Source organism: Rattus norvegicus, chromosome 4, assembly GCF_036323735.1.
Source record: "Rattus norvegicus strain BN/NHsdMcwi chromosome 4, GRCr8, whole genome shotgun sequence".
Lineage (NCBI taxonomy): Eukaryota > Metazoa > Chordata > Mammalia > Rodentia > Muridae > Rattus > Rattus norvegicus.
The window spans coordinates 58,382,317-58,408,357 of record NC_086022.1 but is presented as its reverse complement, the minus strand read 5'-3'; the positions used below and the strand labels follow the sequence as shown (position 1 = coordinate 58,408,357).

General features: G+C 48.5%; 2 protein-coding genes across 3 annotated transcripts in view; one reads left to right on the top strand and one right to left on the bottom strand.

Moving 5' to 3' along the window:
- Positions 1 to 26,041, bottom strand: part of Snd1 (staphylococcal nuclease and tudor domain containing 1) — a 399,238-nt gene that overhangs the window by 51,569 nt on the left and 321,628 nt on the right. The window lies entirely within an intron of this gene.
- On the top strand, positions 5,820 to 9,416 carry Lrrc4 (leucine rich repeat containing 4). The gene has a single exon (NM_001037336.1). The coding sequence runs from the start codon at positions 5,922 to 5,924 to the stop codon at positions 7,878 to 7,880; it is 1,959 nt and encodes a 652-aa protein (NP_001032413.1). The 5' UTR covers positions 5,820 to 5,921; the 3' UTR covers positions 7,881 to 9,416.

Here is a 26,041-nt window from a genome sequence, read left to right as displayed (position 1 = left end):
GACAGAATCCAAGGCACTGGGAATGCCATGCTGGAGATCTACCACAAAGTTATAGTCCTGGCCCACTTCTTGACTTCCTCCTTCTTTAGTTTAAACACTTTCCCCTACCTAACTTTCTTTAAAAGAGCAGAGATTTTAGAGAAAACAACTTTCAGAGCATCTGTGTTGCCCTGAACCATCCATTCAAGGAAGCTATACCTTCTACTTATGGCTGTGGACAGTAACAGCATAGCTTTACTAGGCGATCAAAAGCAATAAAGGAGCCTCCTTTAAGATGAACAGAAACTCCCATGACCAGGTGATTCTAGAGAAGAAGCATTTGCACATGAGTGGAACTGAATGAGAAACACAAGAGTCCGTGTGTTCATTCACTGCACTGGATAGATAGGAGGCGGTGACTACTTCTTGGTGGAACATTTCTTACATGTTTTTATCATTACAAATTCACCAACCAATATATTTCCTTGTCTCTTTGGAGAGCAATTTTCATATTGTTTTTCCTGTCTCTGAAATCTCTTCCTTTTCCTGCCCTTACTCTGATTCTGTTCTTGTTGGACCTCCCCAGAAGGGACCCAAAAACATATTAGAAGCAAGATGGTACCCTGCTATTGCTGGCAAACCCCATGAGGCATTATGGACATCTAGTGGCTGCTTAGGATAATGCCTCAGGGACAGAGGTATTAGTAAAGTAGGGAGTGGGCTAGCCTGACAGCCCTGGGTCCCTCTACATGAACAATCCTTTGACTTCTTATCAGAGACCCAAGTCATATGGAATGGCATATCAGCACTATGGAAACTCCACCTTTACCCCCAAAGCAGTAAAATATAACATGTCTGCTCACAAAGAATACAGGGCAAGCATTTGACAACTGCTATCTTCAAGCCCAGGGTTTGAAGGCCAATTAGCCATATATCATCAGCATATTGACAGAAGGAACTTGGACAAACTTTGACATTAACTAGTCATTTGACTTTAGGAACATGGCCGTGCCTCTTTGAGTTTCCTTAACAAGGGCAGAGTGAGAGGCCAAGTCATGATGATCTCTCTCTTAAGGATTCTTTAAAGCAAACACTCTGTGGTCTATGTGCTCTTTTAGTGACCAACTCTACTCCAGTCCTGGGGATGTTTACACTAAACTGAGGGGAGCACTCTCTCTTCAGCTCCATGGCCTATCTCCAAGGCTAGGCTACAATCCCAAAGGAACAGCCTTCTTCTCAAAGCTGCCTGTTTGAAAAGGAGGGAAAAATCATGGACTATGAGAACTGAAAGGGACTTTCTAGTCCATTTCCTTGATTTTATAAATCAAGGCATACTTCACTATGCATCATATCTAATTAGAAAAACCAACCGTAACTCAAGTATCCCAACATAAGCTCAAGGCCCATTCTTCAAAACTGAGCTGCTGACCCAGGCCTCGCCCAGCGTCTTGAACACACCTTTAGCATTCTTTTACCATTGCATATGTGAAACTGCCCATATTCTCAGCCCAGTGCAGTGTTGCTTCTTATTTACGTGTGAGTTGCCCTCTCTTAGTTCTTAGTGGTACCACTACAGATCCAGGCACCAGCCAGAACCACTTATTGTGAGGGAACTCAGTTTATCAAGAGTAGAGGCTGCAGGACTGCTTCAGGGCAGGAGGACTGTGACCTGTAGGTGCCAGAGCCTCTTCTTTAGTCTACTCTGTAGGTCCCAGGAACTTTTGTGGCCTGGCTGGCTCATGGTAAGGCAGTCCCATGCAGAGCTCTACTGAATTTGGTAACATTTGCTCCCATCAGTATCGGCCGCATTTACTATGAGATAATCTTGTTCCTATGTAGTGGTTTAACCCAACTCAGCCCACCCTCCCATCTACCTTCACAATGCAGGGGCAGCAGTTGAACAGATGGGGCCCCAGTTTGCCTACACAGGCAGAAAACCAGCTCAGGCAGAGCCCCTCTCCCACCCAAGGAGTGAAGCGCCATACTCCAGTGTGCCACCCAGACCCAAGTGATACCCCCACACCCCCAATATCCCAACATTCCCAGTAACACAATGCTTTGCCTGCTCAGGGTCAAGAACAAAGCGTTCCCCACAGATCCCTGGGGTACCAGGCTCACATTTCCTGGGTCTACACCACAGTGCTATCCTTCTTACACCTGGGCTTTTTAATGGGGAGTTCAAAGGATTGCAGGGACTTGGAGGTACATGCCTGGAATTCCAGAAGTTGAAAGGCTGAGGCTAGAGGATCACCACGAGTTCAAGGTCAGTCTAGGCTTTAAAACAAAAACCCTCCCTGTCTCCAAGGAAAAAGCCACTACAGAGTCAAATGGAATTAGACCTTAGCATGATGGCATGACTTACCTGTTTTTCATCTCTCCCCTGGATTTCTCATCACAAGTGACACAAGTTTACGGGACTTATTTCCTCAGTCCTTTGTGGCATGTTCTTTCTGATTTATCATATATTCTTCACTGAATGTACAGTCTCTCCCCAACCTTGCCTCTACCACTGGCCCATGCAGTAGATACAGTGGATATTGTTAGGGATGAAATCACTGGTCTCATGAATTGAAGACTGACTGGAAAAGCTGAATGTCACTATCTGGCAGCAGGACAGTAAAGTAAGCAAGTTACTGCTTGCTGGTGCTAAGTGCCTTCACCGCGAAATGGAGACAATAGGGGGCAGTCACGTCACCAGAGCAGTCACATGTAAGTTCTTTCTTAGTATGGTGGGCACACAAACAGCCTAACAAGAACAGGCAAGTGGAGGGTAAAATCTGACTGCATTACTCTGTAAGAATACTCTGAGGAATTATTTCCACACTAATCTGTGTGAGACCAGTCAGAGTTCAAATCCTGGTGCTACAACCTATTATATGTGTGCGACTCTAGTCACTCACATTTATTTTACCCATTCATAAAATGAATCATAAAGAAAGGGCTCAAAAATATCATCTGTTAATGTTTTTCCTTGACAGCAAATGTAAACTTCAAGGACTTGGTGAAGGACAGGAATACTAAGTTTCGGACACTGCAACTTTCTAGGACTTCAAGAAGGTTTAGGTTTTGAAGCAGCAGATAATAATGAGATTATGGTTGTGGTAGAGTTTAGGAAGCTGGGAAATCCTGGGCTTCCTAATTCATAAGCAACAGCCCACCTGGGGATAATGGGGTTAAACAAATACACTTGTTAGATAACCGCTCTGTAAGGAGTGAGGAGGGGAGGAGGCTGGATGGAGGGGAGAGTAAGCCCAAGCCAGACTCTACTGGATCTACATCACAGTGCTAGTCTAGAGATTGTTTCACCCTCACACGCCGAGAAAAGAGGCTCTTTTATGGAGGAAATGAGTTGGCAAATGCTGACCTATGCTTTTACATTAGCCTGTCAAAGCCAGAACTCCCTTCCAGCAAGCTGCTGAGGGACTCCCAGAGAGAGGTTGGTGCAGCTCAAGGGGCAGAAGGCATAAATCACTTTACTGGTCCCCGCACACCATGGGAGGGAAAGGGGGCAACAGTGTGACAAGGCTGCATGCAACTCCATGAATGAACCATAGGTTGCACCATGATGAGTTCCGGGAGCTCACCTTGATCCTCCCCAGGTTGTCATTCCCCCAGCTCCTTGAATTTGGTCTTTCTTTCCACTGTTTCCCGCCCCCACAACCCTCATTAAGAAAACTATCATTTAAAGTCCTAGTTACTGTGGGAGAGGGGAGGGGGGGCAAGAAAGTGTGAGAGGGAGAGGACTGGAAGGACAGGCAGGGAGTAAGGGCGAAGCTCAAGCTCGGGGTCTTCTGACTCAACGCAGCCCTTGCGTCGACTCGGCTGCCTGCCTCTGGGTCCCCACCATCCTGCAGATCCAAACTCTGGCCGCGCAGCCAGGCACCCCGTCAGCATTCAGCGGGGGTGCGGATGACGCGGGCGCTCGCAGGAGGCCGGCCAACTGCTGCAGCCCCATCCAGGGCCGGCGCACCCCTGAGCCCAGCAGTCCAGGGCCGGAGGGTGCTGGGTGGCCCAGGTGGGGACCGCGCAGTCTCCCGCTGCAGCCCCGCACCGCTCCAGCCTATCAGCGGCCAACCAGCCGCTCGCTCCGACCTGACCAAAATAGCTGCGAACGCCTGAGACTAGCGCGCAGCCCCTCACTTGACGCTCACTCCGACTCGCTTGCCCGCTTGCCCGCTTGGGCCGCTCGGATAGTCTAGAGGGGGCGGGGAGGAAGCTGGAGGGGAGGGGGGAGGGGGGTGGGGAGGAAGAAGGAAGGAAGGGAGGAAGGAGGGAAGGAGGGAAGGAAGAAGAGAGGAAGGCAGGCAGCCTTTCGCGACTCGGGGCTGCGCGGCGCGGTCCGGCGCGCGCTGGAAGGCGCGGCGTTAACCCCTTGAGGGCAACCGGCAGAGGGAGAGCGGTGTTAATACATAAGAGCACTGCATCACGCTAATCTTCTCCCTAGAACAGTATGCGTCAGCAGTACATTCACGTTCTGACTGAAGGACAAAAGGATGAGAGAGCAGTCTGCGTGGCTGCCGCCTGCAACACCGCGAGCCCGGCGCGAGGAGGAGACGGTGGGCGCCGAGCGCAGGGGCCCCGCTGCTGCCACCGCTAGCCAGTGGGGACCATGTTCACGGGCTTCGGAGCGTTTCCCGCAGCCGCTACCCCCACTGCTCACGCCGCCGTCGCCAGCGCTCTGGCTGCCGCAGCAGCCCGCTGGCAGCTCGGCTGCTGAAGGCTCTGGTAGCCCCAGTGGCGAACTCGCACTCTCCGCACAAAGCCGGGGCCGGCGGCGCGCCGGGAGCCTAGCGGTGGCGGGCGGCGGCGGGCGCTTGCGCGCTGCCGGGGGCTGCGGCCGCCGCCGCCGCCGGACCCGCGCCCGCCCCCGGACTCTCTGAAGGGGCCTGCGGTGCGGGCGCGACCGCGGGCGCTGCGCGCTCCTCCGTTCGCGGACCGGGTCCCAGCGCCACGTCCACGCCGCTGCCCCTCTGGGGCCGAACGGATTACTGCTGCTCGCGCCAGCAGACGGCGGGACTGGAGAACTGAGCCCAGTTTTGGTCTTTTTAACCCTTCGGAGAAGAGGCGAAGAGAAAAGGGGGTGTGTGCCTAGGGAGGGCGAAGGCGCAGCGAACACCTCTTAACTCTCGCAGCTCCGCGAGCTCACGACTGCAATCAGCTGCCGCCAGCTCCGGGCGGCCGACGCCGGGAAAACGGAGTGGAGAGCAGCGCAGCAACCAGCGAGCGCGGCCTGGGCGGCTTCGGGAGCGCCCCCGCAACCCCATCCCCCGCGGCGGCCCAGGGAGAGGGCTGGGGGCCCCCGGAGACACACTTTGGCGATGAAGCGCCTTCTCCAGCGGCTGGAGCAAGCCGGTGCCAGGGTCCAAGGACAAAGCAGGGAAGCGCTGGTGGCGCCGCTCCTCGGGCTCTCGGGGGGGCATGCACCTGCATAGCCCGCCGGGCCTCGGCTCTCCCTGGCGCGCCTCAACTCCCCGGCTTCGCCGGCTCCGGATTTACTAGAAGCCATTTTGTCTCCCCCACCCCTCCCCTCCCCTCCCCTCTGCCCTCCCTGCCCCCACTACTTCCCCCTTTGTTAATTAAAACTAAAGTCAGAATGGGAGCGATGAGCCCGGCTCTCGTGGAGAAAGCTTAAGGACACAGCGCTGATTCTTTCCTGCTTTCCTTCCGAGGTAGGTGACAGCAAATTGGGTGGGGATGGTTGCAACGTGGGAGAGAGTCTTAGCTTTCTATGGGCTGGCCTTGAGGGTGGGCTAGTAGATGAGGGGCCGCTCTGTAGTTTCACAGGGTTTTTCTAGGCCGATCTGCTTGTCTCTAATCGCCCCCTCCCCACCTCCTTCTCCAGATGGAAAGAGGAGCTCCTAGCTCACTTAAGCCGGGGTAAGGCTGGTTCTCTTTTCCAAGCCAAAATCCCAGGCGATGGTGAATTATGAACGTGCCACACCATGAAGCTCTTGTGGCAGGTAACTGTGCACCACACCTGGAATGCCGTCCTGCTTCCCGTCGTCTACCTCACGGCGCAAGTGTGGATTCTGTGTGCAGCCATCGCTGCTGCCGCTTCAGCTGGGCCCCAGAACTGCCCCTCCGTCTGTTCCTGCAGTAACCAGTTCAGCAAGGTGGTGTGCACCCGCCGGGGACTCTCTGAGGTCCCGCAGGGTATTCCTTCCAACACCCGGTATCTCAACCTCATGGAAAACAACATCCAGATGATTCAGGCCGACACCTTCAGGCACCTCCACCACCTGGAGGTCCTGCAGCTGGGCAGGAACGCCATCAGGCAGATCGAGGTGGGGGCCTTCAATGGCCTCGCCAGCCTCAACACCTTGGAACTGTTTGACAACTGGCTGACTGTCATCCCCAGTGGGGCCTTTGAGTACCTGTCCAAACTGCGGGAGCTCTGGCTTCGAAACAACCCTATTGAGAGCATCCCCTCTTATGCCTTCAACCGGGTGCCCTCCCTCATGCGTCTGGACTTGGGGGAACTCAAGAAGCTGGAGTATATCTCTGAGGGGGCTTTTGAGGGGCTGTTCAACCTCAAGTACCTGAACTTGGGCATGTGTAACATTAAGGACATGCCCAATCTTACACCCCTGGTGGGGCTAGAGGAGCTTGAGATGTCAGGGAACCACTTTCCTGAGATCAGGCCTGGGTCCTTCCATGGCCTAAGCTCCCTCAAAAAACTGTGGGTGATGAACTCACAGGTCAGCCTGATTGAGCGGAATGCTTTTGATGGACTGGCTTCCCTTGTGGAACTCAACTTAGCCCACAATAACCTCTCATCTTTGCCCCATGACCTCTTCACTCCCCTGAGATACCTAGTGGAGTTGCACCTACACCACAATCCTTGGAACTGTGATTGTGATATTCTGTGGCTGGCTTGGTGGCTTCGGGAGTATATACCCACCAATTCTACTTGCTGTGGCCGCTGTCACGCTCCCATGCATATGCGAGGCCGCTACCTGGTAGAGGTGGACCAGGCCTCCTTTCAGTGCTCTGCCCCCTTCATCATGGATGCACCCCGGGACCTCAATATCTCTGAGGATCGGATGGCAGAACTGAAGTGTCGGACTCCCCCTATGTCCTCTGTGAAGTGGTTGCTGCCCAATGGGACAGTGCTCAGCCACGCCTCCCGGCACCCACGGATCTCCGTTCTCAATGATGGCACCTTGAACTTTTCTCGTGTGCTGCTCATAGACACTGGAGTATACACATGCATGGTGACCAACGTGGCAGGCAACTCCAATGCCTCGGCCTACCTCAATGTGAGCTCGGCCGAGCTCAATACCCCCAACTTCAGCTTCTTCACCACTGTAACAGTGGAGACCACAGAGATATCACCTGAGGACATAACACGGAAGTACAAGCCTGTTCCCACCACGTCCACTGGTTACCAGCCGGCATATACCACCTCCACCACGGTGCTCATTCAGACCACCCGTGTGCCCAAGCAGGTGCCAGTACCCTCGACAGATACCACTGACAAGATGCAGACCAGTCTGGATGAAGTCATGAAGACCACCAAGATCATCATTGGCTGCTTTGTGGCAGTGACTCTCCTAGCTGCTGCCATGTTGATTGTCTTCTATAAACTTCGCAAGCGGCACCAGCAGCGGAGTACGGTCACAGCTGCCAGGACAGTAGAGATTATCCAGGTGGATGAAGACATCCCAGCAGCAGCATCTGCAGCAGCAACAGCAGCTCCGTCCGGTGTATCAGGTGAGGGGGCAGTAGTGCTGCCCACAATCCATGACCATATTAACTACAACACCTACAAACCAGCACATGGGGCCCACTGGACAGAAAACAGCCTGGGGAACTCTCTGCACCCCACAGTCACCACTATCTCTGAACCTTATATAATTCAGACCCATACCAAGGACAAGGTACAGGAAACTCAAATATGACTCCCCCTCCCTCAAAAACTTATAAAATGCAATAGAATGCACAAAAAAGAGCAACTTTTGTACAGAGTGGGGAGAGACTTTTTCTTGTATATGCTTATATATTAAATCTATGGGCTGGTTAAAAAAGATTATATTAAAATTTAAAAACAAAAAAAATCAAAACAAAACTATTTTCTAACTTGTAAGTTCTATTTAAAGGGGGAGGGAAGGGAATCTTGGTAATGCTGTGGGTAGGAGCCTCAAGTCAACTGGTGGAAGGTGGAAACTGCTAAGACAAAACAAACTAAAACAACCAACACCCCTAAAGTGGCAGGGGGTGGGCTGCTGGGGGAGGAAGGGTAGACTGCATCTGTCAATTTTTAGAAGACACTTCACAGGATCTAGGAATACCATTTCTACAGACATCTTTCTTAAGCTGAGAGCTGTCTTTACAGATCTATCTATCTTATTAAAAAAATAATTTTAAAAAAGCATCACAAATTTGTACTGTGCCAAAAGGTTGAGAGGCAATATTTTTTTTCCTTCAGAGACAATGGGGAAGATAGATCTGTAAATATTATTTTAAGTAGGAAAACCACCAAAATTCCAACTAATCCTTACAGGGGCTGTTTCTTTGTACATGTGCACAAGTCCTCTGGGTTTGTGCTTAAGACTGGCATGTGTCTCCCCTGACAGTGCTCAGGACAGCCTGGAAGGAGAGGAGCTGGCGTAGCTCTCAGTCAAATGCTTTCACATTGCACCAGATTCCTGCAGTTGGGCATAACCCACTCTGCAAGGCATGTGTCTATTCAGGGTTTCCCCGGGAGGAGGCGGCCTGAAGGGGGTGCGGCACGGGAAGAAGGGAAGCAGAGCAGCAGAGGGGATGATTCACAGGAGGGAGGCCATAAATCAGCATTGTGCCGTGTCCACCTGTTGTTCCGGGTATCTGACAAATGATTGTAGACAATGATGACATTTTATGATTTTTCAGAAAAGATCTTGCTTGTTTTAAGGTGGGAAAGGAGGATAGGCTGGGGATGGGGACTTGGGGGAGTGGAAGCTTTTCTCATGCTTACGGTTTAGTGACTATTCATTCTAAATGCTGATTCATTAGGGATTATTACAGCTGATGCCAACTAGTTGTGGTGATAGAGTGGGGGCAGAACATGAGTCGAGAGGGGAAAAGGAGAGCTAAAAAGGGCACAGGCTCCATTTAAAGAAGCCTTTGCCAACCAGGATGTTTTGTGTGTGTGTGGGGCATGCTACAACAAAACTGACAAGGGGAACAAGTTGGGCATGGAGTTCTGTTGAATGGGGCATCAAGGTGGGAAGCTTCCCTCCCCTAGGCCTACCTCCAGTAGTTACAAGCAGGGGCAAGATCTGTTATTCTGGTCCATTTAATGATGTAACTTTCAGTTATTACTTTAGCTTTAAGAGGAAATAAAAGGGTTCAGATTTGAAATGGGGTGGTACGGGTGGGGGATGCCAACAAAAGAACACTGATTGTAATGTGAGAAAAGTGTATTTTTGTATTTTAATAAATATTGTTCAATTTTTAATTCAATGTCCCCAAAGGGTTAAATTGAATAAGATTCTGAACCAAACAGTCTTATAAGCATTGACCGAGTCATTTATATTTAAATGAAGGGGGTGGGGGAGGGAAGAGGCACTGCGTGGGGGAGGGAGACAATGTTAATTTTCTTTTTAAGTGTGGAAAATGCTAAAAGCTGTCAACCACCTTTCTTTAGTTTAAATAAATGCACTTTGACTCCAGTGCATCTTCCACAGGCTAAGTGTGTTAGTCCCTGGCTTTGTTGGGGATATAACCAAATTCTCCATGCCCTGGAAAAAGGAGGGGAAATGGGTCAGCTTCAGCTCCTGGGACCTGGCCAGAAGTGAACGGCCACCTCAGCAGAACCGAGGGCCGCTCAACCCAAGGACCCTGGGAGGCTTGGAGTAAGAGGGACGCAGCAATGTAGTTTGGCTGCAAGTCTCAATAAGCAATGTTGCTCAATAGTCAGATGTGGTTTGGAGGAGGTGGGGGTCTGGCTCTGGAGGTTCACAGAGCAATGACTCCCAGGGAGGTTCCATGAACAAGGACCTCGTGTTTCTTAAGTGCGTATTTATACACACTTAAATAATGCAGGGAATGAGGACTGAGTGGGTGTGATCTATGTGGCACTGAGAAGGGAAAGAGGCAGGCAGCACTTTGCAGCAGCTGGCTAAGAAATGGCCAATTTCAAATCTTCCTAGGTATACAGATCATTTCTGTGCCCATGGCAGCACATACACACTGGTATGCACTTAAAATGCAGGCAACAATGGTTGGTTCTCCCTGTCCTTCTTTTACTATGTATTCCTAATAAAGAAAACTGCAGCAGAGCAAGGGGTGGGACTTGGCCTAGGATCAGATGAAAATCCAAGAAATGACTGTGTTTCCTAGTGCCACAGGACACAACTCAGGCTGCTGGGGACAGCTTCCTGGGTATGCATTCTGAGGCAAGTGGGGATGAAGTTGCTGCCTCAGCACAAGGTGGGACTCGGATTTCTGATTTCCTAACATCCCCTTCTTTTTTGACAGCTGTCTGGGAAGTCAGAAATTATGCAGTAACTGCAATGACAAAGGGTCTTGGGCTAAACAAAGGTCTGAGGATAGAGGAAGAGAAATGGGAAGAATCCTAACTAAGGAGGAATGCCTTTGTCCTAAGAATGAGCATATGCTGTCTGCTCTTGGAACCTGAAGGGATGAGGGTGGGAAACTAAGGGGGCACTAGGCAAAAGTGTCCTTGGCATTTCAAGTGCAGCTCTTTCCCCAGGAGGCTTATCCGCTGGCCTGGCAGATAAGAGGTGGCTCTCTATGGCCATGCAGCTGGGGTCCCTTAAGCAGGAGTTTGGGACATTTTTTCGGAAGAGCACTGAAGTGAGCCTCTAAGGCTGAGTTAATGACTCATTCTCAAGCCTGGCCAAGCTGTACGGCTGGTTACCTGGGAATGGAACGTGGGTTGGTAGCTCTTCAGGGGTAGTTATAGCAACACATTAGAGGAGAGACTGCAGCTGAGTATATAGAATTTTCATTATAGAATTTTTAAGGTCATGACAATTACTTAGCCTAATTTTTAAAAATATTTTCTAGTCAAGAAAACTGAGTGCCACAGAAATGGAAAGACATATCCAAGGTCACACTGACAATGGAAGAGGTGAGACTAGAACTGGAGTCGCTTGACTTCCTAGCCAAATGTGCTTTCCGCCTTACTAATATGCAACTAAAATGGGACTTCCTACTGATCCTTTTGTGTTCTCTTGCACCCCAGTCAGCTCAGCTACCCTGTAAGGTCTGACAGCAGGAGCCCATCTATGCATAGGGAGTGAGCCTCAGCAGTGCACACTGAGCTTCTGGATTCTTAGGCCGAGCGGCAGAGAGAAACTGCAGAATCCCACAGAAGGTGAAAGCTACAGAGGCGAGATGGAAGTAGGAAGATGGTGTTTCCAGTGAGAAAGAGGACTCGCTTCCTCGCAGCCATAGGCTGGAGCGCTCTGCAAAGCAGATGCTGAAACGGCCTTAAAGCTCCGATTAGATGCTGTCTCCACAGGGAGTGGTGTCTGCCTTTGGCCCAATAATGAAGAGACTGGGATGGAGAACAGGACCGTAGTTCCTCTCCTCTACTGCTCCCTGCCTTAGCTTGGCTCTTATAAAATGTTTACATCTGTTTACCAGGTGGGGGTGCAGTGTGTGTGGCTTTCAGAGGACAACTTGTGGGAGTTGGTTCCTTCCTCCCTCGTGTGTGCTGAGGCTTCGTAACGAGTGCCTTCACCTGACGAGCCATTTAGTTCTTTAAATGCCACACTGTGGTTACCATTTCGATAATCTACTCCAGGACTGCTTATTACCCTCTGGTGTAATGCCGCACCCCATCATCAATGAAGGTAGACAGGTTAGTCTCTAAGGCACAGAGACATTCGTTTTATCATGACTATTTAACATGTACTGAGGCCAGCAACCTGGGCTGAGCAGCATGCAGAGTCAACGGCCTCTGGCTCCCATCACTGGCTGATGGCTAGGGACTGTACTCCAAGCTTTCTAACTCAAGAGGGTAGAGTTCACAACTGATGGTCTACCATTTCAGTGCACCAAGGCTGCAAGGGCTTAAAATTAAAGAGAAAGGGAGAGAACACTTATATCTAAACATGGGTCTGATTTTATCTCCTCTGCTGGCCCAATACAGGCACTGTTCATGCTAAACTGCAAGGCAGCTTTTGGCTCAAAGTGACTCTTTGCTTTCTATCCACTTAGAAAGTACCCTCTCCTCTGCAGGGGAAGAATAGTTTGGGCACTGGATTGTTTCCATCTTTGCTTTAAATTAAAACAAGCAAATTACATCTTGAGTATGTTTAAGGAATTAAAAAAGTCGGTCAGTATTGTCCCCCTCCACCCTGTGTATCCATGGGGGTGGTGGTGGTGGGGAGAGAGTGATGAAGACTATTAATTTGTATGTACTTCCCTATTCCTAGGCTGCTGTAAACATTGAATTTCTATATGTGTCCCACACTTGGTGTGTGGCTGATGCTGTCTAGTGGGCACTTTAGAGTTGGCAGTCATTTATGATGTAAGTATGCAGACCAAAGACCAATGCCCATTATTACCTCTACTCTTCAACCCTGTGTCTCCTTACTTTCGCTATGCTAGGGAGAAAGAATGCTTCTATGTGAGCTGGAGACAATGCTACCTACAAGGCCAAACAGAGGGAAAGGTGGTTGTGTTTGGTTTTGTGCTCTGTACCTAAGTAACTTTCAGCTGGCCCACAGCACTATCTTAGTCTAGGAATGGATCCCTTCTCTGTAAAGGTGCTTCTGCTAATAGTGAGGTAGAAACTGAGGAAGAACAGGACATTTCTACCTAGGAGGTCTTGGTCTTTAACAGGATGCCATGCTTCCTAGACTCTTCAAGTGTCTGTTGTTCTCCATCAGGGGCAACTGAACCAAAATTACCCAGGTCAGTGAGAGAAATGCTTCCTTATTTTAAAGCCTAACCAGGTCTGGAGAGGAAGGAAGAAGCACCAAGATGGAGAAGGCTCTTGGCACAGAGAGAGCTACTGGGCCCTTGAAGAAAGGGAATGAGCACCATGATTTTAGCGAGTAAGAGAAAAATGACGATACATGGAAGACACACAGGCAAGGAAGGGCCGGCCTGAGGTGCAGTTGAGAAGAAGGAGATTTCTCTTTTTAATTTAGTAAGCAGGATGCTGTTGGACCAGGCAGATGTTGTTAGTGTGACACAGACAGCTGGGGCAGAGGAGATGAGAAACAGAAGATCAGCTTTCCGAGGGAGGCCAGAAACCAATGCATGTTGTTCTCCTAACGAGAGTTAGTTTTTTTTTTTTTTTTTTCTTTTTTCTTTTTTTTGAGCTGGGGACCAAACCCAGGGCCTTGCGCTCGCTAGGCAAGCGCTCTACCGCTGAGCTAAATCCCCAACCCGAGAGTTAGTCTTAAGGGTGATCATAGGTTTTATCCTCTGGTACATGCCAGCATTTTTGCTGCTGGGACTTGCGCCAAACCACACCTTTTCACAAGAGTCCTGTTCCTTCTCCTGCGGTCTGTCCACTGTTGGGGAAGGCATGGCAGTCTTCAGATGGTATCTTGACCTGGACTGTGATAGCCTTCTTGGGTCTGCTGTGAGCCCATCCATTCCCTTGTTTCTATCTATTAAGGTAGAGTCCAAGGAAGCAGTGGGGGCCACAGTTCAGTGTTTACCCACGAGGGAAGATGTTATGGAGATTATGATGACTGAGGTCACTGCATATGAATACTTTTAGTGAGTCAGAGAGTAGGCCTAGGCCTGTAGGGACATGTTGGAGAAGCTGTCTTGTCAAAGCAGTTAGCACCTGAGAAGGCAGCAACATCTCGAGAACTTGGAACCTCTATCTGGGAAGCACTAAGATGAGAGGCCGCTCTAGCACCAGGTATGAGGACTACTGGAACACAGTAAGACTCAGCCAGTTACAGGACTAGAGCAGTTACGATGGTCACATTATTAAATAGTAACAACAGTCCTTCATGTTTGTTTCTTTAGTATCCATCTGTCTTCTTATATGCCCACTAATAAAGACAGCCTTCAATTAATACATCAGGTTTTCTTTCATAATCTCCACAACAGGGCTTAAGAAATCCTGAATGATCCTTCCGAGCAAGAATGCTGTTTTTCTCTTCCCTCCGGTTGCATGCTATTGCCTCTCCGCAGCAGCTTCCTAATTTCCTATACTTCCTTTAAGGTCTCACCTCCAGTCCTGCTTGTCTCTGAGCTGCTGGTATCTTAGTCATTAGGTAAGTCACTCCACCTGCTAAGTGAGTCAGCAAGCCTAGGAGACAGGCTTGCTTTCACACAGCTCCCTGGGCAAAGTTTGGTTTTCTGGCCTCAGGCTACTTCTTCCCAGTCTTCAAGGTCTAGATTTCCTTATCTACCCACTCGTCTGGGCTCATTAATACCATTCAGACAGCTGCTCCAACTCAGGACCCCCAACCCCCAGTAGGTAAATTGAATGACTTTGCTGCATAGGCAGTGTCAGCCTTTGGTCCTGACTGGAGGAATGCTCAGACACTAGCAGCCTATTCCTGCAGCCTGGCAGCCAGAGGTTACAAATGATAATCTATTACCATCCCAAGAAGACTTAATTTCTGGACTTAAAGGAAGTCGGATAATACTTTATCCTATTAGTGTCTGCTTGTGTGAACTGACAATGGCTTCCTTCTGACATGACAGCATATTCTTCCAATTCATCTCTTTAAGGACAGAGAGGGAAGTCTGGAGTATGAAGGGAAGGAGGAAAAGAAAGACATAGGGGAGACTGCTAGAGGGACGAGGGAAAGGAAGACTACTTCCCCCCTTTTGAAAACAAGGGGGCTGGAGATTTAGCTCAGTGGCAGAGCGCTTGCCTACCAAGCTCAAGGCCCTGGGTTCGGTCCCCAGTTCCGGAGAAAAAAGAAAAAGAAAAAGAAAAAGAAAAAGAAAAAGAAAAAAAAAAAGAAGAAGAAAACAAGGACAAGGTACTCACGGCACGGCACAGTTACTTCAAAACATATCTACATCAGTTTAGTTCTGAAGCTACAGAGAAATATGACTATAACAAAAGTGAAGGGTTGGCCCATTACACGTTTTTCTTATTTAAGTCCATTATGTCAGCATATAGCTTTCCTTTTCTTTAGCCCCTCCTCCTTGTTCAAGCAGTTATCAACTCTGGGTAGATGTCATCTTCACATTATGGGGGTTTTATCAAGGCTGGCTAACCTTGGGATGACAATGGAAATTGAGATAGAGTATGGGCTTATGCTTTCTAATGTCAGGGGTGTGAACATAGCTAAGAGTACCCTCTAAATTTACTAGAGAATTTTGTTGAACTACCCCAATTTATTTATGAAGAAGATGAATAAACCCAATGGGATGTGACTTGCTATTATCATGAAGACCAGATTTCTGGTCAGTCTAGCAGAGTCACCATAATGCTTGCCTCTAGGGGTGCCATGTATGGGAGGGCAAAGTAACTGGTGGCCCCTGAAACTTGCAAGTCTGTGCAGTCTCTAACAGTTCCTTGGCAGGGGGCAAAGGAAGGACTTTCCCCAGATCTCTGACTTATGCTCAATGCTGAGACCCAGGGATCGACTCCAGATTTCATCCAGTTAAGAGCTGAGAAACCAGGCGACTTTCCTTTCTTTACAGCTTTAAGTGTTCCAGGGCATGTGGGTTTGGTGGCAGTACAGACGACCAAAAAGGACCCTTGCTGCATAAGTGCTCTTCCCTTCTCTGTAACTCAGGAAGGCAGTGAGACGGACAACACTTGCCTCTGGATGGGGAAGCCTTTAATGGCTGGGCCATTTTTATAGCCTGGAAAGGCTAAGTTGTATTAGAGTTTTGCCAAGGTTGTGAAGACCACTGGAGAAGCAGAACAGTCTGTAGTCCTGGTTCTATCTCCCCGTCCTTTCCTAGTGTTGTGTAGCAATGAGTTCCTCAGAGGAATGCTTGTACTCTGAACCATGGGGTCAATAATCCTCTCTTAGGAAACAGAGTGGCCCTAGCTATAATTCTGTCACATATTTAATCACAATGTGCCTCCTTATGGTGGTTTCTTATGGAGTCCCACTAGAAACATTCTAAAAGAACAGATACTTTCAGCAAAGGCTCTATCTTGACCAAGTTAATTTGGCAGACATTTTCCATCTTGGGTAGGGTGGAGTTATTTCTCTTTTCAACTTCAAAGCTGAGAAGAGCAGGGAGGTGGGGAATGCAGAGAAATAAAGAGGAGGGCAGGGGCTTCAAGCAAATGAGTTTCCATCTATTAAGGAGTGGTAATTTCTGCTAGTTCCCCTAGAGACTGGTCCCCTTCAATAATGGCCTGACTCTAATGATCCCCACTCTTAAGCAACAGCCTGTGTTATGCTGGTGTGAGGCAAACTGTGCCAGAAGATTCCCTTTGTCTCGGAGGAACTGCAATCATTATGCAGGAAAGATTAGCCAGCAAGGAAGATGTGTTCTTGGTACTGAGCTGGGAAGAGAAGCAAAGAGAATGTTCTTCTCTAGAAGGCTTGATATAGTTGACTAGGACCCCCACCCCAAAAGCCTCCTCTCCCCCTCAAAAGTGGAGATGAGAAGATGGTGATAGGCAAAAAAGAATTCCTTGGGACAGTGTACCTGGGGAGGTGGCCCATGAAGACTTCAGACTTCATGACAAGCTGATGAATCTCATTCGAGAAAGCACTGGTTTATGGTTAGGAAGAAAAAGCAGGTCTCTAGGATGTGGTGCAAGTGCAGGCACAATGCGTAACAACTGAGGAGCACATGAGTTATGAAATGGGCAAAAGTTTTTTGGGAGGAAGGAAAATCATTTTTAGTCCCTCCAGCAGTCATTTCCAGGGTAGACGCACATGGATGGATGGATGTGCTCTAAGAACTCTTGGAGTCAGGATCACAGCTGTCACTGAGGCTGGAGAGACAGTGAAGGTATGGGGCTTACCATCTCTGTTTTAACACACTGCAGTCTGTGCGAATGTGGCTTAGTTATTGTGAAAACCACCGCCAGTTGGTCTTGACGAGGGGAGTACGGAGTCCCCTTATTTTGCCCCTACTGGCTTTCCTGTGATGGAGAAGGATGCTTCCAGAGGCTGCTTTGCCAGATGTGTCAGTAGGCAGCCTGGCCAGAGAGCCTGCAGTGCAGACAGATGCCCTGGGTTGTATTCAGGATGGCAAGACCCTTTATGGTACTGCAGCTCAGCTCTGGGGCAGTGCCAGAGCGGCAGGGTAATTTTCCTCAGCCGGATCCATTCCCCCCAAACCTCTTCAAATATGCGGGCCACGGAGGGAGGCAAATATAATTAAATTACTGTGTCATGGACTGCCCGTCCTAGGCAAGGGCTAAAAACCAGCTCATGCTGACATGCAAACCCATCTGTGTACTGAAAGCATGTATGTCTTCGTGCTGAGCTGTCGGCAGCTGGAAGGGGCTGGCAGTGCCCAGGGCTGGACAGTTATCTGGCCCTCTTTGCTGCAGTAAGGCAGAGTCAACAATCCAACCTGGGCCCCATACAGCTCCACTGACCTTTTCCTTTTCACTTAGATGACTGAGTGGCACCCCGCCCCTTTCTGCATTAATTCATTTCTCCTCAGACACCTCTGTTGTTGGCACTTAGGACTTTCCCGTAAGGCTGTGTCCTGCCCTGTGCTGGGAGAAAGGCACAGAGCTGCTGGGAGACACAATTCACGAGTGCACCGGCAGGTTTGTTTGACTTGGCAGGAGATGGAGGGGTCTCCCGGGCAACTCACAGAGTGCTACTTCAGCAGTTCCCTACTGGCAATGGCTTGCTGGATAGAGAAATCTTGTCAGGTGCCAGAGTATAGCATAAAGTTCCTCTCTCCTTTCCATGCACAAGTGCCACTGTGGTATAGGACCTGAGGATCAGTCAAGGAAGGCTGTGCATTTAGCAGATGGAGATCACCAATACCTGATGGTTTAGGTGGGTCTGCCGACACTTTAAGGTCACTTCATTTCCCTCCTGGAAGTTCAGGCCTCACTGCTCCAGTCTGTATGTTCCATAAGTATACAGATGCTGCTACTGGAGCTAGGAGAGGGCTTCCCTCTGCTGGTGGGAGCCAGCCTGTGATGGAATCTGTGCAGTGGTGAAAGCAGACACAGGGCAGCAGAGTAGTTTTCCCACTGCAGCCAGGCCAAGAGTCAGTTAGGGGATCTTTTCTCAACTTTCCCCCAGAGGAAACAGAGCAGTCTTGAGCCTGAAACTCTGTGAGGCCTGAGAGGTGGTTCTGCACTCAGCCATTAGGAAAGCTTCCTGGGAGACTAGTTGTATTCACATCTTCTCCTCATATCCAGGGCATCCTGTCGTCAGGCATATACATAGACAGCTACAGTATAGTGCAGGTGGCTGTAGAGCCTTTGTGGGTCCCTTTCAAGGCAGGCTTATGGAATCTTTGTGGCAAGGGAGGGAAGAACCTCCCTATCCTGAACTGGAAGCTTCTAAAATGGCAAGAAAAGAAGGCAGTGACTCTCTTGGAGGCTTGCTGTCCTGACACTGCCCTGAGCATTCCAGGGTTATTCTCTGAGACATAACAGGGGTGGGGTGGAGATGGTGTATCTGCCACTTGTACTGCTGGCTAACAGCCTGGCCGTGAATCTGATGGTTCCTTTCAGAACGATGACAAATATTGTCCATTCAGATTCTGGGGATCCACCCCAACAACCTTGACTATATCTGTAGGTTGCCTTCAGTCCAGCATTTCTACACAACTAGACTTAATGGATTAAAAGAGCCAGTGGATTATGTTTCCTAAGATTAAGAGGTTAAATAACCATTGTAACAGAAGAGAAAGTGACATCTAATTCTAGATAATGAGGTCCAAGCAGTCACAAAGAACACAGAACTGACCATACCGGTGAGATCTACTACGTGTCTTTATAGGAGTAAGAAGGTTCCTGGGTGTTCTGCTATGGCAAAGAGTACTTCCTCTATACCACATAAGATAGAAGATGCCAGATTGTAGCCCTTGGCTTCAGGTAACTGTTGCACTGTAGCAGACCAAGGCCTGTTAACCCTATGCCACTAGCACAACCTCATTCTACCGAGAGCACAGAAGAAAGTGGAATGCAGGCACATGCCTCTTTAGGCCTTTATTTTAGTAAGGATGCTATTGGGCAAAATATTTTACCATTACCAGTGAGTGAAGCTGTCCTTACCCTACAGCAAACACACAACGTGTTGTACAGAGCGGAACATATTTTTCTTGATGTTCCTCTACAGGAGAGTTTTGCTTGAGGGTTCTGTCCTTCCTTACTTCAACAGCCTGGGACTAGAAGAGCTCTCCAGTGTAGAGCAGCTGCCATGGCCTCCCTCCCTGCAGTAGGCTATTTGCAGAGATGACTGTGGGATGTCACTCAGGCAGAGTCTGATAGATTAGGGCTGGCTTCCTATATAGTTTACAGTCCTGCTGCCCAGCAGTGAGCTTCCCTGGAAAAGGCTGAGGGCTGTCCTGAGGTTGCTGCCACATTTCTTCCTCTATAAAACGTCAGCCACAGCCCTCATCATGCTTGCTATTAGTGACTTAGTTTCTATTAGAGTGGGATAAGGGACAAAGAAACTAGTTGATTACAATAGTGTGCAACTACTACCTTGAACACATTGAGTATCCTAGGAAAATGAGCAGTGCTTTGAAAAATTGCCAAAATCTGTAATGACTGGAAAAGGAAGAAGAAAAAGAAAACCAGTTTCTGATACTTACTTTTCTCTGGATTCTCTTGCAGCTCACACCAATGCTAAGGAAGCAGAGTGGGTGCTGCTAAGGTGACCTGCAAGTCTAGATTAGTGCTCATACCAGCTGGAAAGCATTTCTTACACAGTATGAACTTGAGCCTTGCCCTGTCCTTGTCCCTTGGGTTCAGTTCATTTTGTCTTTAAAATCATGCTGGAAGCTTAATGTGCTAGAACATGAACTGAACTAACCATGTGTTGTCTCCGTCTTGGCCCAGGTTGACCTGTAGGCAAGTCTGTTCGGCCTGCCCCCTCATCTCAGGAAAACAGGGCAGGAGAGGGGATAGGAGTGGCAGACGTCTCTGGGTATGGCTGGGGCCATCTGCACTACTGTGAATCAAGGTTGGCTCAGACAGAAGGCGTGAGGGAGGAGGTGCAGCTGCTGATGGCTCAGACAGCTTGGACCTGTCCAGGCAAACAAGCCGCTCAAGTGCAAGAACAGCCAGCCAAGTAGGCAGAGCGCAATCCGGGCTTAGGGCTGGAATCTGACAAGATACAGAGAGAGGGTAGGAAGCTATCTGGTGTTCATCAGTGCCTGGCCTTCCCTGTCTCTCACTGCTGTGCCAGGCTCCTCTGCTACAGAAGAGTGGGTTGTGAGGCTTAGGAACTTGGGGCTGGAGGCAGATAAGCATTCTTTGAGCTAGCATTGAACACTGTCATCCTGGGGATTAGAGTCACCTCTGGATTGTTCTTTCTTGTCAGTATCTTTGAAAACAAAATCAAGCTCTTGTCTATAGCTTCATCCATCTCCTCTCTACTTTTGTGTTCAAGGTTAAGCAGCGGGCACTGGGTATGCTGATGTCTATCTGCCACGCTGCTAACTACACTATATGAGGGACCTGTCTCAGAACCACCTACGGAGGGAATACAGGGGTGCTCTGTTCTCTTGTGTGGAGGGAGCCAACAGTAGGCTGTTTAGAGAATGAGGCACTATTTTGGTTCCTTCTACTGAAGACTCTTGAGACAATGCTTCCCTCTCTTAGGTGTACATTAGCTGTACTGGGGGAATCATTAGATACTAGTGTTTAGGTATTTTTCTCTTGGAACTGCTCCTCAGGAGTTTTCTTCCCTTTCCTTTAATCTACCTTTGCTATATATTAAAACAAAACAAAACAAAACAAAACAAAACTAGCATTTAAACTTAAGGTCACATTCTAATCTTAGGGCTGGCAGGAGGGACTCCATTATTATGAAATTCTCCAGGAGACTAGAAAGCTCTGCTCTACATTCAAGAAGGCAAGGAGAAGACTGGTCAGATGGATAGCCAAATCAGCCTTGCCACTGGTTACAGAAGCATGAGCTACTTAGGGCTCAGAGCCTTCCTTCAGTCAGGTTCAGCAGTAGTCACTTCTAAGAGAGCTAGCCTGGTATCAATGACTGTCCAAGAAAACAAGGGAGACCCTATCTACAAATGTTGTATCTTCTTCTGAGGCCAAGTCAAGGGAGGAAAGATTGCTAGGGCCCCAGAAAAACAAATGGGAGGAACTGATTTAGACCACCTTTGATTCAAGAGCAAAGAGAAGAGCTGTAACTATTGTTACACATGGGAACCTTCCTAGTCATCGAATAGGCTCCTTTCCGGGTGAACACAGGGCAACTCCAGACCGCCCCTATGGTTTAGGTTCACAGGCCTAAGTAAAAGATGGACCAGTTTTTAAGTGAGGCTTCTGACTCAAGGCAACTGCAGTCCTGGCCTTAGCCCTTCTTTGGTATCCTAGTTTGCTTTCTTATTGTATGCTAAAGCACCACGACCCAAAAGAAACCAGGAGAGGAAAGAGTTCATTTGCTTACACTTCCAAGTCACAATGCATCCTTAAGGAAGCCAGGGCAGGAGCTGAAGTAGAGAGCATGGAAGAATGCTGCTTACTAAAATGGTCCTTACTAAGGAAGGAAGCTTTCTTACATAACCCAGGACCACCTGCAATGGATTGCACTGCTCATAGTAGACCAGGCCTTTCCACATTAATATGAAATCAAGAAAATGTCACACAGATGTATTCATAAGATGATCTGATATGGCAATTCCTCAACTGAGAGTCCTTCTTTCCAGATGTTTAGGTTTGTGTCAGATTGACAAGAACTAACCAGCACACATGGCTTATTTATTTGTTTGCATGCTTTTGTGGACCCAGTTCTGTGACCAGGGGCAGGTCAAAGTGCAAGTGAACAATAAAGACTTGATTCTGCCCTTAAGGTTACTCAGCACACCCGAGATGGCCAGGCTGGGGGATGACAGCAGGGGTGGGGGTATACATGACAGGAATATGTGCTTAAAGCAAGCCAGAAGCAGGAGAAAGGTCAGCTTCCATCTGCTCAAGAGTTCTATGGAGAGATGCAGTGCAAGGTATGTAATGGGCTTGTGGTGTACTTAAGGAGGACAGGAGAAAATTCCCCCAGTGTGGATTGTGAACACAGACAATATGAGTGTATTGTTAGGGCCAAGACTGTCATTCAACCCTGTAGGGAGCCAGAGATGCCCCAGTCCTTTGGCACAGGCGCAGGGTGGGTAGATGACCTCAACACTTCTCAGGCAGGCATCTGCTAAAAGGCCTGCCCTGGGAGTTGGAAGCTTGGCAGCAGTGCTCTCAGTAAATACTCCGGTAAAACTGTACTCTAGTCTGATAAGTGACCTAGATCATCTGTAGTCTTTCCCCCTCTGCAGGACCCTATAGCAACACACAGATTAGCTTAATGTTTAGGTGTAATTCACAAAGCCCCCAGAATAGATTAGCCAACAGCTTGCCTCTGAATCAAGAGGTGCTTAGCCAGGGTCCTAATCAAGGCCATGGTGCAAATGTAGGATAGAAGATCCAGCCTTCGTCCAGAACTCCATTTAATTTGGCTGCACAAGCTGCTATTGGTCTCACCTACTAAGCAGCCAGAACAAAATAGCACTTGGGAATTGGGACAATGTTGAGGACACAAGGGGGTTCATGCGTATACACACACAGAGTGAGAAGAGAGACAGACAGAGAAAGAAAGAGAATATGGACTTCTGGGAATGGAGGGTAGGTACAAATTTAAGGACACACCAGAAGTAGCCAGACACCAGTGGGTAAAGCACTCTAAGGAAATGAGGACCTTCTACCACGCATCACAGCATAGGTGCAACCATCATTTACTTCCCTGGCATGGCCAGGGAAGCTCTCAGGATGGAGCAGCATTGGCAAGGGGTAAGGCGGGTCAGCTCTAAGGCACAGCAGCTCTCCTAAGACACAGAGCTGTCTACTCCTCAATTCTAATTTAGGGGCAGAACCAGGCTGTTTGGTCTGTCCGTCCTGTCCCCAGATGTGCACTGTTTATGAGCTGGAGAGATCAAGTGTATGCTGATAGAAATCCATAGTCATGAACAAAGTCAAGTCTGATCAGCTAGGGTGAGGTGGTCTGAATTTAATCTCCAGTAATTCTTAACCTTAGCTGCATATAGGAATTCTTTGGGAGTGTGTGTTAAAAATCTTAAAAATATTTTAATTTACAAAAACTTCTGTGAAAACAAAGACCTGGAGCACTGAGAGTAGAATAGTAATGAGTTCTCCATAAACCCATCATAGAGGTCCAGTCGTCTTCATCCTCTCGCTCCCTCTCCCCGCCTTTCTTTGCTTCAGCATTTTAAAGTGTATCCTAGACACGATGCCACTTCAGCTTTACATACTTCAGTATGCATCTCTAAAAATACTCGGTCATTTCCTTACATAACCACAATGCTATTATCACACCAACCAAAATTAACAAAGCTCTCCCTTGGTATCAGCTAATGCACCTGGGGGACTTGGGAAAAAAGCCTCAAACCAAGAAACCTGGTGGTTGATGAAGCTAGAGTCTCTGGAGGTCCAAGAATTAGTAGCTTTTCTATGCCTTCCTGGCCCACATGTGTTGCCAGGGTGACGAATGACTGCCACGGTCAGTACAGGATCCTGCCACGGGGTCTGAAGCAAGTGCTGAGAAGATCCTCTAACCAAAACCTCATGCAAAGAAACAAACACAGGTGCCCAAACCAAACCAAACTAAAAGAGGACAGCACGACAAGTCACAGATAGGGCAAAGACAAGGAAAATAAAAGCATAAAACAAACAAACAAACAAACAAACAAACAAACATCCCACGGCAACCCCATGTCCTCAGCCCCAAGTCCCAGCAAACCACAGGATGGAATCCCATGCAGCACAAGGGCGCCTTCTGCTCAGGAGTGGAAGCCCACTCACTTGATGCATCAGATACATCAAAGACCTGAACAGCCTGAAAGGAGGGTGGTTCCCAGCTGCCCACGATGCTTGCAGAGCCCTCAGCATCGAGACATAGGCCAGACTGCAGTATTTCTCCTCTCCTTGCTAGCTTTTCCTGCCTCTGTGTGTGATAGCTCTCTAATATTCTGACTAATACTGTGCCTCAGCACCTGGGTCTTAGCGAGAATTAATTACATAGGCTATGGTGAGGGGGTGCGGCATAACTTCTTGGGTGTTGGCACTGGGGTATAAGTAGTACAGTCTTCAATTTTACTTATTTATTTCATTTAAGGAAATAACTAAACAAAACATCCTGCAAAAAGATGGGGCTGTATCACTGTTGCTAAAAATACCTCTACTGAAGGCGGCCGCTCACCAGCTCCTCAATTAGAGATGCTACAGGGCCCTTTGTGAGCTGTGCAGTGTTGGCAGCTCCACAGGGGCTCTGGGCGGCCGAGGACAATCTCTGGAGCAGTGACTTTCTACTGCTAGGTGGAGGGGACTGGCTAACAGCCACTGAGTCACCATCGAGACCTGACTTCCAAAGGCAACTTTTATACCCTTCTTGCTTCACGGACCTAAGCCAAAATGACACACCTGAGAATGACCCAAAGTTATCATCGGGGATTTGGCTGTTCTCAAACTTTCTTGAGGGTTACATGTGGACCATACCTAACACACGCAACAATGCCATCCAGCTTGCCTCAGGAGATTTGGGTGCTGGACAGCAACTTGGAAGGGTGTTTCAGGGATAAGAAAACCAGGTGAAGCTTCTTGGGGGAAGCACTGAGGCCAGGGCTGCTTTCAGTGCAGGTTGACACTTGAATAGGGACACCATGCAGAAACACAGGGCTTCACAGGGCCTTTTCTGGATTTCTTTTCTTCTTTGTCTAAATGTATAAAGACACTGGAGAAGAACAAACCTCATGGAGGTCAGAGTTGGTAAATGGAATAGTCAGAACTTTAAAACTTTAAAGCATTTCTGATTTCTATACAGTATCACCTTGATCAATGGATTCGTTAACTTTCAACGAGTGCCAAAAGAGCGATGGGAAAAGGTATTGCAACTCAGGTGCCCAAGGTGCCAATGTTGGGAGAGTTGTCTGATGACCTGTACCCCTGTGTCTGGGGAACACAGTCAGACATAGCAAATGAGTCAGATGTGCTCTATGGGCACAGTGACAGCTTTGCAGACCTGCGGTTTTCAGCCACAGTTCTGTGGCTAGTTCTGCCTGGGAGAATAAGGAACCACAGGATGTAGGTGTGATTAGCTTCTGTCAGGAGACGGTGGGCAAAGGCAAAGCCAGGGCTGATTTGATTCAGCCACTGACACCTTTCTTTGTTTCTCGGGTGAGGGTGAGGGTGAGCATTCGTATCACCTGAGTTCAGTACCTGCATATGCCCAGTGGCCATGATACCGGACAGCGCAGATAAAGAATGCATCACTTGACTCTGGTTGTCTTATCTCATTTTTTGCTGGCTAGCAGTGGTTTCTGAAACTTCTCTGAGCAAGAACTCAACTTAGGAAAGCTAATGGGTTCCACAATTCACTCTTCAGCAAACCCAATGGTCCTGGGCCCTTGAAGAAGCTAATAACTGACCACACAAATACCCCAGGACAGGAGGCACCCTAGGTCCTAACCCCGCATATCCATCCCAGTGCCTATCTACATGCTCACAGCTACTCTGACCTTTGCGTATTTTGCCTGGCTGCTATTTTACACTATTTTAATTGATGTTTAATATAGCTTAACTCTGCATGGTGTTCCAAGCCCCTCACCAGGGGGCCGCTCACAGGCAGAGTCACAATTAATAGCAATCCCCAGAAAATTATGCCCTGTATCAAAGTTGTCATCGCACCATATAAATGCTTATTATTACTATTGAATTCTCCAGCCCTGACACCTCCTTGTGTTTACTAGGTAGCAGATAAACCTCTATGTTTGTGCCTTCTCTACTCTACCACACCATCAGGTCTAAATATAGCCCTTGTGTATATGTTTAGCTCCATTTAGCTCTGCTTAGAAAGGGGGGAAAATCAGCTAATAATGTTAAATTGCTGGAAAATGTGATTTGTTCCTCCCCAACTTTAAAGACAAAAAGAAGACTGAGAAGATGGAAGGGAGATCTCAGCATGGAGTGAAAATCTTCCAGACCCTG